General features: G+C 54.0%; 1 protein-coding gene across 1 annotated transcript in view; it reads left to right on the top strand.

Annotated features, from left to right (window-relative positions):
• Positions 1-15,736, top strand: part of DNAH17 (dynein axonemal heavy chain 17) — a 126,896-nt gene that overhangs the window by 93,298 nt on the left and 17,862 nt on the right. Inside the window, exons 60-71 of the mRNA XM_004432828.3 lie at positions 2,244-2,451; positions 2,742-2,857; positions 4,463-4,655; positions 4,965-5,200; positions 5,898-6,020; positions 7,467-7,671; positions 8,262-8,426; positions 8,743-8,883; positions 9,181-9,351; positions 11,103-11,225; positions 11,881-12,074; positions 15,224-15,372. Coding sequence (XP_004432885.1) covers positions 2,244-2,451; positions 2,742-2,857; positions 4,463-4,655; positions 4,965-5,200; positions 5,898-6,020; positions 7,467-7,671; positions 8,262-8,426; positions 8,743-8,883; positions 9,181-9,351; positions 11,103-11,225; positions 11,881-12,074; positions 15,224-15,372 — 2,024 coding nt within the window. The remainder of the gene's footprint in view (positions 1-2,243; positions 2,452-2,741; positions 2,858-4,462; positions 4,656-4,964; positions 5,201-5,897; positions 6,021-7,466; positions 7,672-8,261; positions 8,427-8,742; positions 8,884-9,180; positions 9,352-11,102; positions 11,226-11,880; positions 12,075-15,223; positions 15,373-15,736) is intronic.

The raw sequence follows: 15,736 nt of genomic DNA, 5'->3' as shown, positions 1-15,736 counted from the left end.
GTCACACAGCCCTTCAGGACTCTAGGGGACAAGTGCAGCCACAGGAAACCCTTGGGCCCATAGGACAATGAGAGAGGCCGGACAGGGCCCAGAGGCCTGTCCTGCAAGAACAGCTGGGCACACGTGCACACACGGTGCACACCCCTGTATGCACACCTGTACACACATGCAGAGTGAGCGTTTACTGGCTCGGGCTCTGTTGTGCATCTTTTCTTCTTTTCACTGGTCTCACTGTAAATGCACCACATCTGCAGGGACACACCCAACAGGGCTGGCAGTGTTATCTCCGGGGTAGGGGTGGGACTTGGGAAGGGTGTACAGGGGGCCTTCTACGATTTACCCCATGCAGTCCATGGCGCCAGCACTCAAGAGGCACGCCATTTGTAGGCACTCCAGACCCACTGTTCTTCATCTCATGTGGCTCCTTGCCTGGCCATCCCCTGGCAATCCAATTTCAGGGTCCACCTGACCCTGACTGAGAAAGAGAGTCACACCTCATGACCCCACTGACCCCAAGTGAGACCCAAACATCTCCCAGCTCCCATTTGTGGAGGAAGAGGGTTGGACAATTGAAAAATGTTTGATAAACAAAGGCTAGTTTAAAGTGTAACAGAAAAGACAAGAAAAACACAGGCCTACCACCAGGGAGCAGCTTCAATCAACATTTGGGGTACTTCCTTTCAGTCTTTTTTCTAAAGGTTTTTTTTCCATAGTTGAACTAATATTGTACACATGCAATTATTTGTTCTGCTTTTATTTTTTACTTAACATTGTCAAGGGGAGAAAAAAACTTTCCCTTGGGGCTGGCCCAGTGGCGCAGTGGTTAAGTTTGCAGGCTGCACTTCGGCGGCCCAGGGTTTGCACGTTCGGATCCCGGGCAAGGACCTACACACCACTTGTCAAGCCATGCTGTGGCAGGCGTCCCACATAGAAAGTAAAGGAAGGTAGGGATGGATGTTAGCTCAGGGCTGATCTTCCTCTCCCCAAAAAACCCACAACTTTTCCCTATGTTATTAAGACACTTCCTCAACTTGATTTTTAACTGTTGTATGATCTTGCCACAGACGAACCATAATTTACTCACTAGTCCCGCACCGTAGAGGATTTAGGCTGTCTCCACTTTCCCCATCATAAATAATGCTCTGATGGATGTCTTCTCCTTGTCGCCCAGCAAACTTCTTGACTGCCTCCCTACCCCATCCTCACTGTCTGGTGTGTGTTTAAAAGATGCAAGCCCATCTTGATATTAGCCTGGACAAAGCAGAAAATAAACCATGGGAGGACAGGATGGCTGCATTCAGACTTAAATTCAAATCGCTTTCGAATGATTACTTTGAATCATCCATTCAAAATCCTTTCTGCCGATAGCTCAGTTTGTTATGCTTAACGATGTTGTTGTCATTTTAAAAATACTAGTTTCTAGAGCATCTAAACTGCATCTGGGGCATTTTTCCTGGTCGCGGTGTAAGATGACGCCTGCAGTGTCGTCTCTTTTAAGTCTCATCGTCAGAGCCTTCGCCTCACTGTGCTGATCCTGGAAAACTTGGTGCCACGCCCTGGGGAGGCAGGAGTGGCCCAGTGGAGCGGGGCGGGGGGCTGGGGGGGGTGCGGGGGGTGCTCTAGGGCCCCCTGACTCAGCATGAATCCCAGCACTGCCCCTTCCGAGCTGTGTCACCTTGGGAGAGACGCTCAGCCTCTCTGGGCCTGCTCCCCTAGAGTACACCGGCAGCGTGGGAGCAGGCTGCGGGAGCTCACGTTTGGGAAGCACTCAGGACAGCGCCAACACCCGGCGCCCAGCCTGAGAACTCAGTGAGGAAAACCTGGTGCCACCTCTCCCTGTTGCTGTTACCTTGGGCAAGTTTCTGACGCAGTTTTCTTGCCTCTGAGAGGAGTTATTGGAGAAGGAAAATGAGACCAGCTACAGAAAGCAGTAGGAACAGAGAGGATCAAAAATGCTGGTTCCTTCCTCCATCTAGAACATAGGCCTTTAAATCACTACTTTCCGTTCCACTTCACACCCCAAATTCTACTTCAGGGACAGAATTTTGCGTTTTATATTTTCTTCTTTCTGTAATCATTAAGATACCAAAAAAAAAAAAGCTCAATATGCTCCCACTACTATTGCTTGTAATCGGCGGCCAGAGCAGTGCACAGATGCAGAACTGGAGGCTGGGAGACAGAACCACGTAAGGCCTGCATCCTGCAGCACCCACGCCAGCGCCGCCCCGCTGTTCCCTCTCCAGGCCCTACCAAGGCAATCCGACATTTGACCCCGAGTTCATTCGCTCCAAGTCCACGGCCGCCGCGGGCCTGTGCTCCTGGTGCATCAATATCGTGCGTTTCTATGAGGTCTACTGCGATGTGGCCCCCAAGAGGCAGGCCCTGGAGGAGGCGAATGCAGAACTGGCAGAGGCGCAAGAGAAGCTCTCCCGGATCAAGAACAAGATTGCTGTAAGTGCGCGCTCCCATCCGAGTAAACACCAAAGCCACCTGCTTATGCTGCCGATCCACATCTCTGTGTCAAAGGGCTTGGCCCGGCCCGCCGTCGTGAATTATTAAGCAGCGCAAGAGAAGGCAGGCCGCTGTAGGGACGGGATCAGGCCAGGAGGCCACTCTGCGTCCGAGGCTCTGGTGCCCCAGCGGGCTGCCCAACCTCACAGGGCACGGCCACTCTTGCCCCCGGGGGGCTGGGAATGCCTCGCATTGCTCAATTTCAGGGCCTTTCCGTCTTGTTCTTCCAGGAACTCAATGCCAACCTGAGCAACCTAACGTCGGCATTCGAAAAAGCCACAGCTGAGAAAATCAAGTGCCAGCAGGAGGCCGATGCCACCAACAGGGTGATCTCGCTGGCTAACAGGTAGCTCACGCCTCCCACGCGCCCCCTCCTGTCTGTCGATCCCCTGACAGGGATGAGCCCGTAGAACGGCCTTGGGAGAAGGAGGAATGAGCCCCAGGGGGAAGCTGCAATGTCCCGGCTTTCACTCTTTGAGCACAGAGTTGTGAGGATAAACCTAACAACTAATTATTGACCACAGTCCCTGTCTCTTGGAGCTGGTAACACTTCCACGTGGACCCCGGTGCACTCAGTGACCTTCAGGAAACAGGACCTTCGCCAAGTGGAATCCCGGATAACCCAGGCCTGCCTGGACGCTGTGTCCGAGGGGGCTCCTCTGGGCGGAGCTCCATTGTAACCCACTCTCTCCCATCATAGGGTACCAGTTTCCAGGATCCTCGCAGGGCGCACGTCCATTTTATAGTTTATGTAATGCATGTGGACTCGAGCAATGCCATCCAGTGGGAATACAACGTGAGCCAAAGCTATCATTTTAAATTTCCCAGTCGCCACCTTAAATCAGTACAAAATAACAGATGAAATTGGTTTTGATAATATATCTTATTTAACCCAAAATCTGATCATTTCAGTGTGTGATCAATATAAGAACGATCAATGAGGTATTTTATGCATGTGTTCATTCTGGGTCCTTGAAATCCCGTGTGTAGTTACCCCTACAATCACGTCTCAGTTCAGACCAGCCGCGTCTGGAGTCCTCACCAGCCACGCGTAGCTCGCGGCTGCCCCAGTGGATAGCACAGCTTTAGAGCTTTCTTTTCATCTTTGAAAGCGAGCACCGGGACCCTGGCAGATGGAGTCAGTTCTCGGGTGAGGCTCCTGGTCGTGTTTTCTCCTCCCAGTGGGCTGGCAACCGCTGACTGGCTGTTGTCAGCCTGACGTGGGGACCCTGGGAAATCCCCATACTGCATGGGGTTGGCCTCCAGTGGGGTGTGGACATCACCCTGCTGTGGGTTTGAGGGCCTTGACCACGCCTGCCGAGAAAATCAAAGTGCTCTTTTGGTCACTAGGAAGTCAGGGCTCCTAAGATGGCGTTGCAGACAGAGCACAGTAGGCCTAATCGGCCACCTACCTTTTCAACAACTATGTCAGCACTCTCAGACTCGTGGTGTGCCATTTTGGGTCAGGGACCAGTCCTCAGGCCAGTGGCCTGAGAAGCACGATGCACACTCTGGAGCCCCTGCTCCACACAGGGCCAGGTGCCCTCTGGATGCCACATGTGCCTCTGTGGCCACCACCCGGACTCCACCTCTATCAAGACTTCCCGCTAGCCCAAGTGTGTGCTCAGTGGTGTCCAGGCAGCAGCTTTAGCATGTGGGTGAAATGCTCCAATGTCGTCAGTGTAGAGGTGACAGGGACACATGTCCGTGTTGGAGAAGGGAAACTCGGTGTTCCCAGGTGCCTCCACAAAGCATTAGTTTTGCTTCCCTGAAGTATTTATTCCCAAACACTTCCCTCAAAGCATTTTCATTGTTGAACCACTAAGCCACGTAAGGATTTGAAGCTCCGAAGATTCATGGGAGTGAACGCTGGTCTTCTAGTCCTGTCCTCTCATCCGCCCAAAAGCGTGTTCCTCTTGTTTACCCCCACTGACCCGTGTGCCCATCTCAGGCTGGTAGGAGGATTGGCATCAGAAAATGTCCGCTGGGCTGAATCGGTGCAGAACTTCAAAAGCCAGGGGGTCACTCTGTGCGGGGACGTCCTGCTGATTTCCGCCTTTGTCTCCTATGTGGGCTACTTCACCAAGAAATACCGGAATGAGCTGATGGAGAAATTTTGGATCCCTTATATAAATAAATTAAAGGTAAGAGGTACGGTGATGTTCGTCCCTCAGGAGATGCGGGGAGGTCCCCAGCAGGGCAGACCCAGCCCGATCTCACCTTCGCTCCTGCGACTGAGGCCCTGGCTGTTCAGTGTTTAGACTGTGACTCAGTGTGGCCAGTGCTGATGTCCTTTCTGACCGGGTTCCAAGCTGCTTCGTCAGGGTGATGTAAATGGCTGTCTTCTCCACGTGGCCTGGCTCGCCCGCTGTCTAACTGCAGAACCACTGTGTTATTGGAAGAGCAATAAGATCATGTCACCCTTTCTAAGGAAGAGCCCTTCCCCTCGGCAGGTCCCCATCCCGATCACGAAGGGTCTGGATCCCTTGAGCCTGCTGACCGACGACGCTGACGTGGCCACTTGGAACAACCAGGGCCTCCCCAGTGATCGCATGTCCACTGAGAACGCCACCATCCTGTGCAACACAGAGCGCTGGCCCCTCATCGTGGACGCCCAGCTGCAAGGCATCAAGTGGATCAAAAACAAATATGGCGACCAACTGAAGGCCATCCGCCTGGGACAGAAGAGGTGCGCGACGGTGCGGAACTAGGAGGGGGCTCCAAGGGCAGCCGCCGGCTTGATGGCCACTGTGCTTGGAAACGCACCCTGGGCGTTTCATACTTGTTGAATGGGTGGACGGATCTTTAAATACTGGCCCGCAGGTGGATTTTTTTTTTCTTCTAACATTAGGCCTTGGGGAACAGCGTCAACAGTAAAGAATTCAGCTCGGGGCTCTTCTCTGTTCCCCCTGTTACCTGCTGCTCCTGCAGGGAGGGGGCACTGACCAAGGCTCCTGGCCTGGCTTGAGTCCTATCTGGCCATTTGCTGGCCGGGAGGCTGCAGGCTGGTCATTTTCTCATCTCTCATCTCGTGTGGTTTATTTCCTCATCAGATGATGAGAAACAATGGCCGTAACAAAGGCTGCCCTGCACGCCTTCCCAGCGTGCTGGGGAGATGGATGAGATACAGACAGGAAATGTTTGGTTCTACAGCCGTAACGCAGCTGGCTCCGTTGTTGCCTCCACTCCCAGGAGCCCAGGGGTGATTTACGCAGAAGTCCTTGGGCCCTGTCAGGGAAGGACGAGTTGTGGAGAGGAATGAACTATTGGCCCCTCGGTCACCTCTCCCTCAGTGCCCTCCCACTCCGACGGCTGCCTCTTGGGGCACGCGATTGCACCGTCGCTAGGCCCTATGTCATTAAATGGCTCCTGTGTTGTGCCCACAGCTACCTGGACATCATCGAGCGGGCTATTTCAGAAGGGGACACCTTGCTCATCGAGAACATTGGCGAAACCGTGGACCCTGTGCTGGACCCTCTACTGGGCAGGAACACAATTAAAAAGGGAAAGTGAGTTGCCGGGTCCACCTCCACAGTTTAACCCAAGCAAACACCCTCAGTGTCCAGGTTTGGCCTGTGTACGGAGAGAAAGCGCAGGAATTTCCTTTGCCTTCCTGGTGGGCAACAGGGACTTCAACAAAATGCTGACAGGTGTGAAGGGAGCCCCAGCTCCCAGGGGAGAGATTGGAAATTGTGGGACCACACCCCAGTTAGGAATATCTACACCCACATTTTATTAGTGATTACCTGCAGGTGGCGATCCTTAATGGTCACTGTTTTCTTCTTTCTACTTAGATACATTTTGCAAATCTTGAGCCTGTATTACTATTTTTTTTTATTCAGGTGAAATTCACATAACATAAAATCAACCATTGTAAACTGAAAATTCAGTGGCATTTATTACATTCACAATGCTGTGCAACCACCACCTCCAACTAGTTTCAAAACACTTTTATCACCCCAAAAGGCAACCCCATGCTCACTAAGCAGTCATTCTCCATTCCCCTCAACTGCCAGCCCCTGGCAACCACCAGTCTGCTCTCTATCTCCGTGGATTTGCCTCTTCTGGACATTCCATATAAATACAACACACGATATGTGCCTTTTTATGTCTGGCGTCTTTTACTGAGCAGAATGTTTTCGAGGTTCACCTGCGTGTAGCATGTGTCAGTGCTTCATTCCTTTTTCTGGCTGGATCTAGTCCATGCTCTGGGTGTGCCACATTGTGTTCATCTGTTCAACGCACTGAGCGTGTATCACTTTTCTAATAGAAAAAAATTAAGTCAATTTTAAAAATGTAAATGTCAGAGTTGATTTGAGCTGCTTTTACATGCAGGGATGCGTGCAGAAGCCCAGAACAGAGGTGGCAAATAAACATGCTGATGTCCTGGACTCTGAGAAGGGCCTGGCATGAGTGGGGATACCCAAGGGGTGAAGTGAGAGAGAGGCCCCACATGTGAGCTTGACCAGAAAGAAGGGAGAGCAGAGCGGGAAGCCAGAGAGAAGTGACCCCCCACAGTGGATGAGCAGACGCCGGTAGGCTCTGGCTGCTCATCCGATTCACTCGGAGAGTTTCCGGAATGTACTGGCGTTCTGAATTGGAATGTCGGTGTCTTTCTGATGTTAACGGCTTTGGGGTGGTGCCCAGGCAGAATATTTCTGTAAAGGCCCCCAGGTGCGCATGATGTGCAGCCGGAGGTGTCAACACTGCTCTAAAGATGAGAACAAAGCAGCCAGAGAAAGAGCAGGTGCATCTTCAGGAAGGGCCGGGTCACGGGCCAGAGAAGTGGACTAGAGCTAGGAAAGTCGCAGTCCTTTCCCAGGGACCAGAAGAGAGCTCAGCACGGCAGCTTGGCCTGGGGACAGGAGGCCAGGCTGATGTGAAGGGTGGTCTGTTTGTGTTGCTGTCACTTGTCGCCGGAACCCCCTGTGACCGCTTCCTCTGCTGACCGCCAGGTTCATCAAGATCGGCGACAGGGAGGTGGAGTACCACCCCCAGCTCCGCCTGATCCTGCACACCAAGTACTTCAACCCGCACTACAAGCCCGAGATGCAGGCCCAGTGCACCCTGATCAACTTCCTGGTCACCAGGGACGGGCTTGAGGACCAGCTTCTGGCCGCTGTGGTGGCCAAAGAGCGCCCGGATCTAGAGCAGCTGAAGGTACCAGGGCCTGACGTCGGTCACAGGTGGCGCAGGGCTGTCCGGCTCGGGGGCAGAGGGCGGCAGGTCACTGTGTGGTTCCCTGACGCAGTGGGAATGTCACACTGAATGTATTGTGCACAACAGAAGGAGTCACTCTTCTTCCGCACTGCCTCCCAAATCTAATTCTAAATCAAACGACTGCTTCACTGAAAGAGCAGGAGTCACAGCGGTGCCCAGACGGCCCTCAAGCATCAACTGCTGCCCCACAAGAATGGTCTTTGCTGCCTGGCCCCTGCGCGCTGGTCACGTCCTTCGCTCTGTCTTAGCTACTCACGGGGCTCAGAGGGGTCCCAGGCCCCATGCTTCCCCCACGGTCCCCAAGCCCTTGCTACACGGTCGCTGATGACAGGCAGCGCAGAGGCCAGGAGCAGGGCCCGCACTGCCCTGTGGCCCCCACTTCTGCCGCCTCCTTTCAGGCTGGACGTGTTGCTCTCATCCGAGTCCTGGGGCCTTGGCCGCAGGGCACAGGCTGTGCCCCGAGTGCACAGGCTGTGCAGCCAGGCCAGGCCGACGCCTGAGCTCCCTTCCCGGGTCTCTGCCCCCTGCAGGCGAACCTCACCAAGTCTCAAAATGAATTTAAGATTGTTCTGAAAGAGCTGGAAGATTCTCTGCTGGCCCGTCTGTCTGCCGCATCAGGGAACTTTCTGGGAGACACCGCCTTAGTGGAGAACCTGGAGACCACCAAACATACGGCCCGCGAGATCGAGGAGAAGGTGGGAAACTGGCTCCCAGGGCTGCCCCCTTCAGCACCCCCACCAGAGCACACGGGAGTCGGCAGATGGGCTGAGAGGTGCCTCCTCCAAAGGTCACCGAGAAGAGAAGCCACAGTCACACGAGTGCCCCCGGGGGCCTGGGGCAGGGAGAAGGGGCATGGGTCCCCGCCCAGCCCCCAGCCGTCTGCCCAGAGTCCCCAGGCGGCTTCCGAGGGAACCGAGGGCTCTGGACAGTGGCGCGGGGGGGGGGGGCGGATCTGCTCACCGTCGTTGTCCGCCTGCTGGTTTCACTCAAACCCCTTTTGTTTGTTTTGAGGTGCAAGAGGCGAAAATCACAGAAGTGAAGATCAATGAGGCGAGAGAGAACTACCGGCCGGCTGCGGAGAGGGCGTCCCTGCTGTACTTCATCCTGAACGACCTCAGCAAGATCAACCCCATCTACCAGTTCTCGCTCAAGGTGTGTCTGCGTGTGGCTCCGGGTCTGGGCGCCTGGCGTCCACAGTGCCCCCAGCCATAGGGGTGGTGCCTGTATACCCTCTGAGGGCAGACGGGGTCCAGGCTGCAGATGGGGCTGGGGAGAGGGAGCCAGGGCACCAGATCTGCCCAGGGCCAGCACCCCGGGAGGGGGTCTTCCCCTGGTGCCCCCAGACCTCCGCCCCCAAAGGAAACAAACCAGAGCCAGCTGCGGGCAGCATGGAGAGGCCTCGGAACCCAGCCCTGCAAGCCGCCATGCGCTCTGTGGCCCCTTTCCCAGGCCTTCAACGTGGTGTTCGAGAAAGCCATCCAGAAGACCGCCCCTGCCGAGGACGTCAAACAGCGAGTGGTCAACCTGATGGATGAGATCACCTATTCCGTCTACATGTACACGGCCCGCGGGCTCTTCGAGCGAGACAAACTCATCTTCTTGGCACAGGTTGCATTTCAGGTAACATCTAGCCTTGCCCCTCAAAGTGTGGTCCGAGGACCCGCAGCATCGGCGCCGCCTGGGGAAGTGCAGATTCTCGGTCCCCAGCACAGACCCTGTGACTCTGAGCCTGCATTTTAGCGAGATTCCCAAGGGACTGATGAAGTTTAGTCACCGCTGTGGAAGCTGCCTGGGCGCTCTCTAGTTGATACCAGGCAATGGGGGCCATTGAGGGCGAGGTCAGTTAAAGAGAATTTTACAAAGAAATGTCATTCTCTTACATTTAAGTAGTGCTGAGTAGAGTCCTGCATTAGTGGTTAGCCCACTGGGGAGACTGGACAGTGTTTCTTAAGGAAATAAAGGTGCCAACGAATAACCATTCCTCTCTTCATGCAGACCTGCTGAAATGTTTAAAGGTTTTTGTTCCCTTAAATTGATTAGCCAGCCCCTCCGCCATTTTGTTTACTCTGTGTTACAAGTATGGTTGGAAACACTAATTTCATAGATACACGGGCATCAGTGTAAACCTGGCTTTCCATCCAAATTCAAGTTTTGACTTAGGAGGCCAGATTACAGAGGTTTCTCTTATATGTGACTTTCTGAATAACGGGTTCACTATGAGTTTCTCTCCCGTCTCAGAGGACGTCTGGATAAGGGTCCTTGGTGCTCCCCCTAATTTTCCAGGTAGAACACACTCTGAAGGTGCCTCAGCTTGTTGCACTGAATGTATCTTGCACAACAGGCTCAAAGAACTTTTTGTTTGACCCCCATAACCCCCCAAAAAAGAGAGAGAGTCTGACTCAGGGGAAAGCTTTGTGGAGTCTAAGAGAGAAGCTGTGGGCCGGCCCAGTGGCTTAGCGGTTAAGTGCGCGCGCTCCGCTACTGGCGGCCCGGGTTCGGATCCCGGGCGTGCACCAACGCACCGCTTCTCTGGCCATGCTGAGGCCGCGTCCCACATACAGCAACTAGAAGGATGTGCAACTATGACATACAACTATCTACTGGGGCTTTGGGGGAGAAAAAAAGGAGGATTGGCAATAGATGTTAGCTCAGAGCCGGCCTTCCTCAGCAAAAAGAGGAGGATTGGCATGGATGTTAGCTCAGGGCTGATCTTCCTCACAAAAAAATAAAAATAAGAGAGAAGCTGTGCGAGTGCCTGACTGAGGAGGCTACAATGAGCACGGCCCAGCTCCACTGCTGGAGGCCATGCCAGCTGCCCAACCCAACCGTTTCAAATGACCAAGCCTGCTAGAGGCCCAGAGAGCTGGCGTGCACATGTGACGAGGTGACATGGAATATGACCCAGAACATTTATACACCAAAAGAATTGAAAATAGGTGTTCAAACCATTACTTGTATACAAACATTCACAGCAGCACTGTTCACAATTGCCTAAAGATGGAAACAACCCCAGTGCCCATCAACAGATGAGGAATGGATGAACAAGATGTGGTCTCTCCATACAGTGGAACATTACTCGGCCATAAAAAGGAAGGAAGTGCTGACATGCTACCACATGGCTGAGCCTTGAAAACATGCTCAGTGAAAGAAGCCAGATACGAAAAGCTACATATTGTATGATTCCATTTATATGAAATACCCAGAGTAGGCAGATCTATAGGGACAGAAGTAGATTGGTGGTGGCCAGGGGCTGGGGGGAAGGAATGGGGAGTGACTGCTAATGGGTGTGGGGTTTCCCTTTGGGGTGAGGAAAAAGTTCTGGATCTAGATGGAGGTAAGGGCGACACCTAGGCCACCCCATGTGCCCTCAGGTCTTGTCCATGAAGAAGGAGCTGAACCCAGTGGAGCTGGATTTCCTCCTACGGTTCCCTTTCAAGGCGGGGGTCGTGTCGCCAGTGGACTTCCTACAGCACCAGGGATGGGGAGGCATCAAGGTTGGTGTCTAGACTTGAACACTGTGGGCTCCCTCCTCGCTTGGGGGCCGTTCCTGCTCACACTGGGGATGTTTACAAGGCGCTACTAGCCGTGACATTCAGTACAACAAGGGGGCCCGGAGGTAGGGCCCGCCAGCGCACAGGGAACTCTGCTTTCCTGTTCAAATGTAAGAACGTTCACCACGGCCTGCGCGCGTCCCTGCATGGGCAAGCTGAGCCACAAGACAGGCCCCAGGGCGTGTCCAGGGTTGACTCTCCACGGCTCCCGCACCTCCTGTTTCCAGGAAAGTGCAAAATGTAAAGCTTATTCCTCAGATCTTGGACACATACAGTCAGGGGCCCTCATGTCCCAAAGTTTCAATGTCTCAGTTCAAAAAGACCTGAAGAAGATGGTCCCCCGAGACGAGAACGGCCCCTGTTCCAGAGCCCTCTGGAGGAGCAGCCCCGAGCCATGTCCCTCGATTAGCTCCCTCCCTCCCAGGTTCCCGGCCACTTTTCTGGTTTGCCTGCCATGTGGTTGACACCAGCAGCTCATCATTTCAGTGACAGGCCAAGCAGTCCTTCTGTTCCCAGAGCCCTGGGCTCCTCCTAAGTAACATTCAGGGAAGGTGCCCGCTGGAGCCTAGGGAGGGCTGAAAGGGTCGTCTGCCCCCAGGCCCTCTCAGAGATGGATGAGTTCAAAAACCTGGACAACGACATTGAAGGCTCAGCTAAGCGGTGGAAGAAGCTCGTGGAGTCGGAAGCCCCAGAAAAGGAAATCTTCCCCAAGGAGTGGAAGAACAAGACGGCTCTGCAGAAGCTCTGCATGGTGAGGTGCATGCGGCCGGACCGCATGACCTACGCTGTCAAGTGAGTGTCCCCGCCCTCCTGGGGCCTGGGTGTCCTGGTCCCGCCCCTCGCCAAGGCAACAGGCGTGTGTGGGATTTCTGCCACCACCACGGTGCGAGGCACCCTGTGGCCTCAAGTCCACCCATTCTTCTCCCCATTTCACGGAGGGAGAAAATGAGGCTCAGAGGCATCAAAGCATTGGCTCATGTGGTTCTGGGACAGAGGTGGGATTCCACCCTGTCCTCCAGTTCCCTTTCTGAGTTCTCCTTAGCTCTCAGTGTCTCAGAAAGTAGTTAGCGGGACCCTTCACCTCCAGTCAACCTGAGCGAGGAGGGATGCACGGGATAAATGATGAGAAAACAAGACTCCCCGCGTCAGCCTCCAAGATTTAAAAACAAAACAAAACAGTGTGGGCATTAATGACCTCCGTGGCCACACAGAGTCCTTTTAGGGATGTTGTGAGGAAAAAACAATGGCAAAGCCATCAGCATTCGAGGACTTTCATGCCTCAATGACTAAAGTTAAAGTAAATCTTTTAGTTTTGTCAGTTTGGGCTCATTTGCAGAGAACTGTTCTATTTCATGAACAATTTCTCTATACCTGAAACCCCTCCACGACTGGAAAACTAATCGTCAAGGCCTTTTGGCTGCCGGCTCCTTCACTCCCTCGTTGGTCTGTCACTTCAGAGAAGGACCCAGGAATAGCTACAACATGTGTCATCTGCACAGGGTCGCCAGGGTAGACATCTGTGAGAGAATTTGGGCCCTCCCAACCCCCCACCAGCTGAGGACAGAGCTGTCAAGAGTGTGGAAGCGTTGACAGTGAAACCAGCCCAGGGCCCATTCTCGGAGGGCACGTGGGTCATTTGAGGTCTTGGCTTTTTCATTTGTCCTTTTCATTTGCCTGATTTCCCAAAAGACGCCCACATCCCTAATAGAATTCCCCTCCGGCAAAGCGGAGGCCTGACTCACACCCAGCGGTTATTCACAGACCTTTCTGTTTTGCTTTGTTTTCCTGGGATCGAAGAGGAAAGGGACCAGGAGGGGTTATGGGGCGGGCAGGAGGAAGGCGGTGGAGTGAAACCAGAAATCAGTCAAGTAGGAGAGTAGAGCTGGTCCAGGGAGAGAACAGGGCGGCGTCAGCGCTGGAAGAGGTGGAGCAAAGCTTGGGAGGCCACGTGAAGGGCGCCCACCGCCTGCCTGCAGAGCTGAGCACGTTCGGGGTCAGCCACCTCCAGAGGGTTTTTGAGAATCACCTGAGTTAACCCACGTGAAAGCACATGGGTGGCGGGAAAGAAGGAAATGAGCGCAGACTGCGTGAGCATTAGCGTGCTTGGCAGCGGTGTGGGTGACCCAAACACCAGGGGAACCTGAGTCACGCTCCATGACATTTCTGTAATGTTGAGGAGAGCACATTTACCTCCCTAATTATATAGGGGAGTGTAGCTTAAAAGCAAGGATTCACATGGACGGTGAATAGTAACAGCAAACTGTCATCAAGGGTGCATTGTGTGCACCCTCCAAAGGTCTCCCTGTGTTAACCCACGGCACCTCCAGCAATGCCTTGAGGCAGCCTCTTCCACCATTCCCAGTTCACAGGCACGGAGACGGGAGTAAATCACCCACGGTGGGGGAGGTGCTAGCAAACTGGCTTTCCAAAAAAAAGCCCTGGTTTGCACACTTGCCAGCTTCTGCGGTATAAACGCTGCCACCCGGGGTGACTGCTGGGAGCTGCCTCCAGCTCTCCTGTGCCAAGGACGCAGTGCTGGGACTGGTGCAGCCCTACTGGAACCAGCCGCACACTCTCCTGCATCACTCATTCATTCGCAGAGAATGACCATGTGGCCTGGCAAGGTCATCAGCAACAGTGATTTAGTGACATGGTGACTTGGTACATTCTGGAAGTCCTTCCTGGACAAGGATCCTAGCACCTGATGTTCTGAGTCAGTTCCCAAGGCTGGAACGGAATACAATCAGAGGCCTTCAGGGGCAGCACACCACCCCCCACCTGTAGTCAGCACTGGTTCAGGAAACTGTACAGAAGCCACGAAGGCCAGAGCAGGGGTGTCCTCAGAAAGTCCCGAGGGAGTGGGAAGGCCCGCCTGGCACCAGCCCGCAGATTCCCCGTTGACTCAGAGGGAAGGAGGCGGGGTGGCCTCTACGTGAAGAGGTCCACCTGAAGGTCTTACAGGATGCTCAGAGCATTCAGACAGCCAACTGCCGGGGATAAGCAAGCTCCCCCGGGCGTGCTGCCCTTGGTCCTCCTCTCAGACTGGGCTGGGCGTTAAAATCTTCCTGGTTTTAGCTCCTCTGATCCCTTCAGAGTACAGCAAGCTCAGCCGTCTGTGATCAGGGGAGCAGGGCAGAGCTGAGATCCCAGGCCACCCTGAAGAACACGCGCTTTCCTGTGACAGGGGCCTCGGCTGACCCCAGGCTTATCGGGGTCCGGAGGAAAAGAGTCTGGAGCTTGGAAGAGAGAGGCGTTTGTGCAAAGAGAGGTGCATGTGTAAAGTCGATTTTTCTTCTGGGATTTTTCTGATGATCCACGTTTTGTGTCCTTGAAGCTCACCAAAACAGCTCTCATGTAACTTCCTTCCTCCTCAAACCCCCCAGTCAGGGGAGATCACGGGGACGCAGCGACTCTCTGTGTTCTGCTCCTCCCTGCGGCCCTTGTCTGCACAGCAGTTACAACATGTGTGGGAAACAGGGAATCACTAGAAACTGACCCCTCACTGGGAGCACTGAGGGCCCCGAGGGTCTGCAGCCGCCTGGCACTGGGGCCTAGTCTCCTGGAACTCCCTGAGTTGCGGCCCATCGTGGCCCCGTTGCGGCCCGTGTTCCCTCCCAGTTGACCTGTGTGCCTTTGAAAAACAGGCAGCCTCAGCTCGTGGAGACCACTTCTCACTTGTATGTACTAGGCTGTTCCAAGGAAGAGCGCATTGCAGGGCCTGGCGGCAGCAAAGGGTGCCCCTAGCAAACACCGCCTGGGCAGGGAGCATATACTCCCCCTTGCACCCTTCCCGTGCACAGAGGAGAGCCCCTGTAAAGACTTCGCTTTCTGGCCAGAGACCTCTCTCTGCTTAAGAAAGTCCACGAGGAAAACAGCCCTTCCCCCTGGTCACAGCCCACCCGCCCCCTTGCCCTCCGTCTGACCACTCGCGTCTCCCCCAGGAACTTTGTGGAGGAGAAGATGGGCAGCAAGTTCGTGGAGGGCCGGAGCGTTGAGTTTTCCAAGTCCTACGAGGAAAGCAGCCCCTCCACTCCAATCTTCTTCATCCTTTCCCCCGGGGTTGACCCCTTAAAAGACGTGGAAGCCCTGGGTAAGTGTAGCCCGAGAGTGATGGCCTCAAAAAGGGGCATGTGTCAACATCATTGGTCATCGGGAAATGCAAATCAAAATCACAGAGAGATACCACTTCACACCCGTTAGGATGGCTATTATCAAAACACAGAAAATAACAAGTGTTGGGAGGATGTGGAGAAGTTGGAGCCCTTGTACATTGCTGGTGGGAGCATAAAATGGTGCAGCCACTCTGGAGAAAAATTTGGTGAGTCCTCAGTAAGTTACACATAGAATTACCGTAGAATCCAGCAATTCCATTCCTGGGTATACACCCAAAGAACTGAGAACAAGTGTTCCAAAAAGTGCTTTACAGGGATTCATTAATAACAGCCAAAAGGTAG

The sequence above is a fragment of the Ceratotherium simum genome, chromosome 16 (genome assembly GCF_057802395.1).
Source record: "Ceratotherium simum simum isolate JZ-2026a chromosome 16, ASM5780239v1, whole genome shotgun sequence".
Lineage (NCBI taxonomy): Eukaryota > Metazoa > Chordata > Mammalia > Perissodactyla > Rhinocerotidae > Ceratotherium > Ceratotherium simum.
Note: the sequence above shows the minus strand (reverse complement) of the source record. Positions and strands in the feature narration are given on the sequence as shown.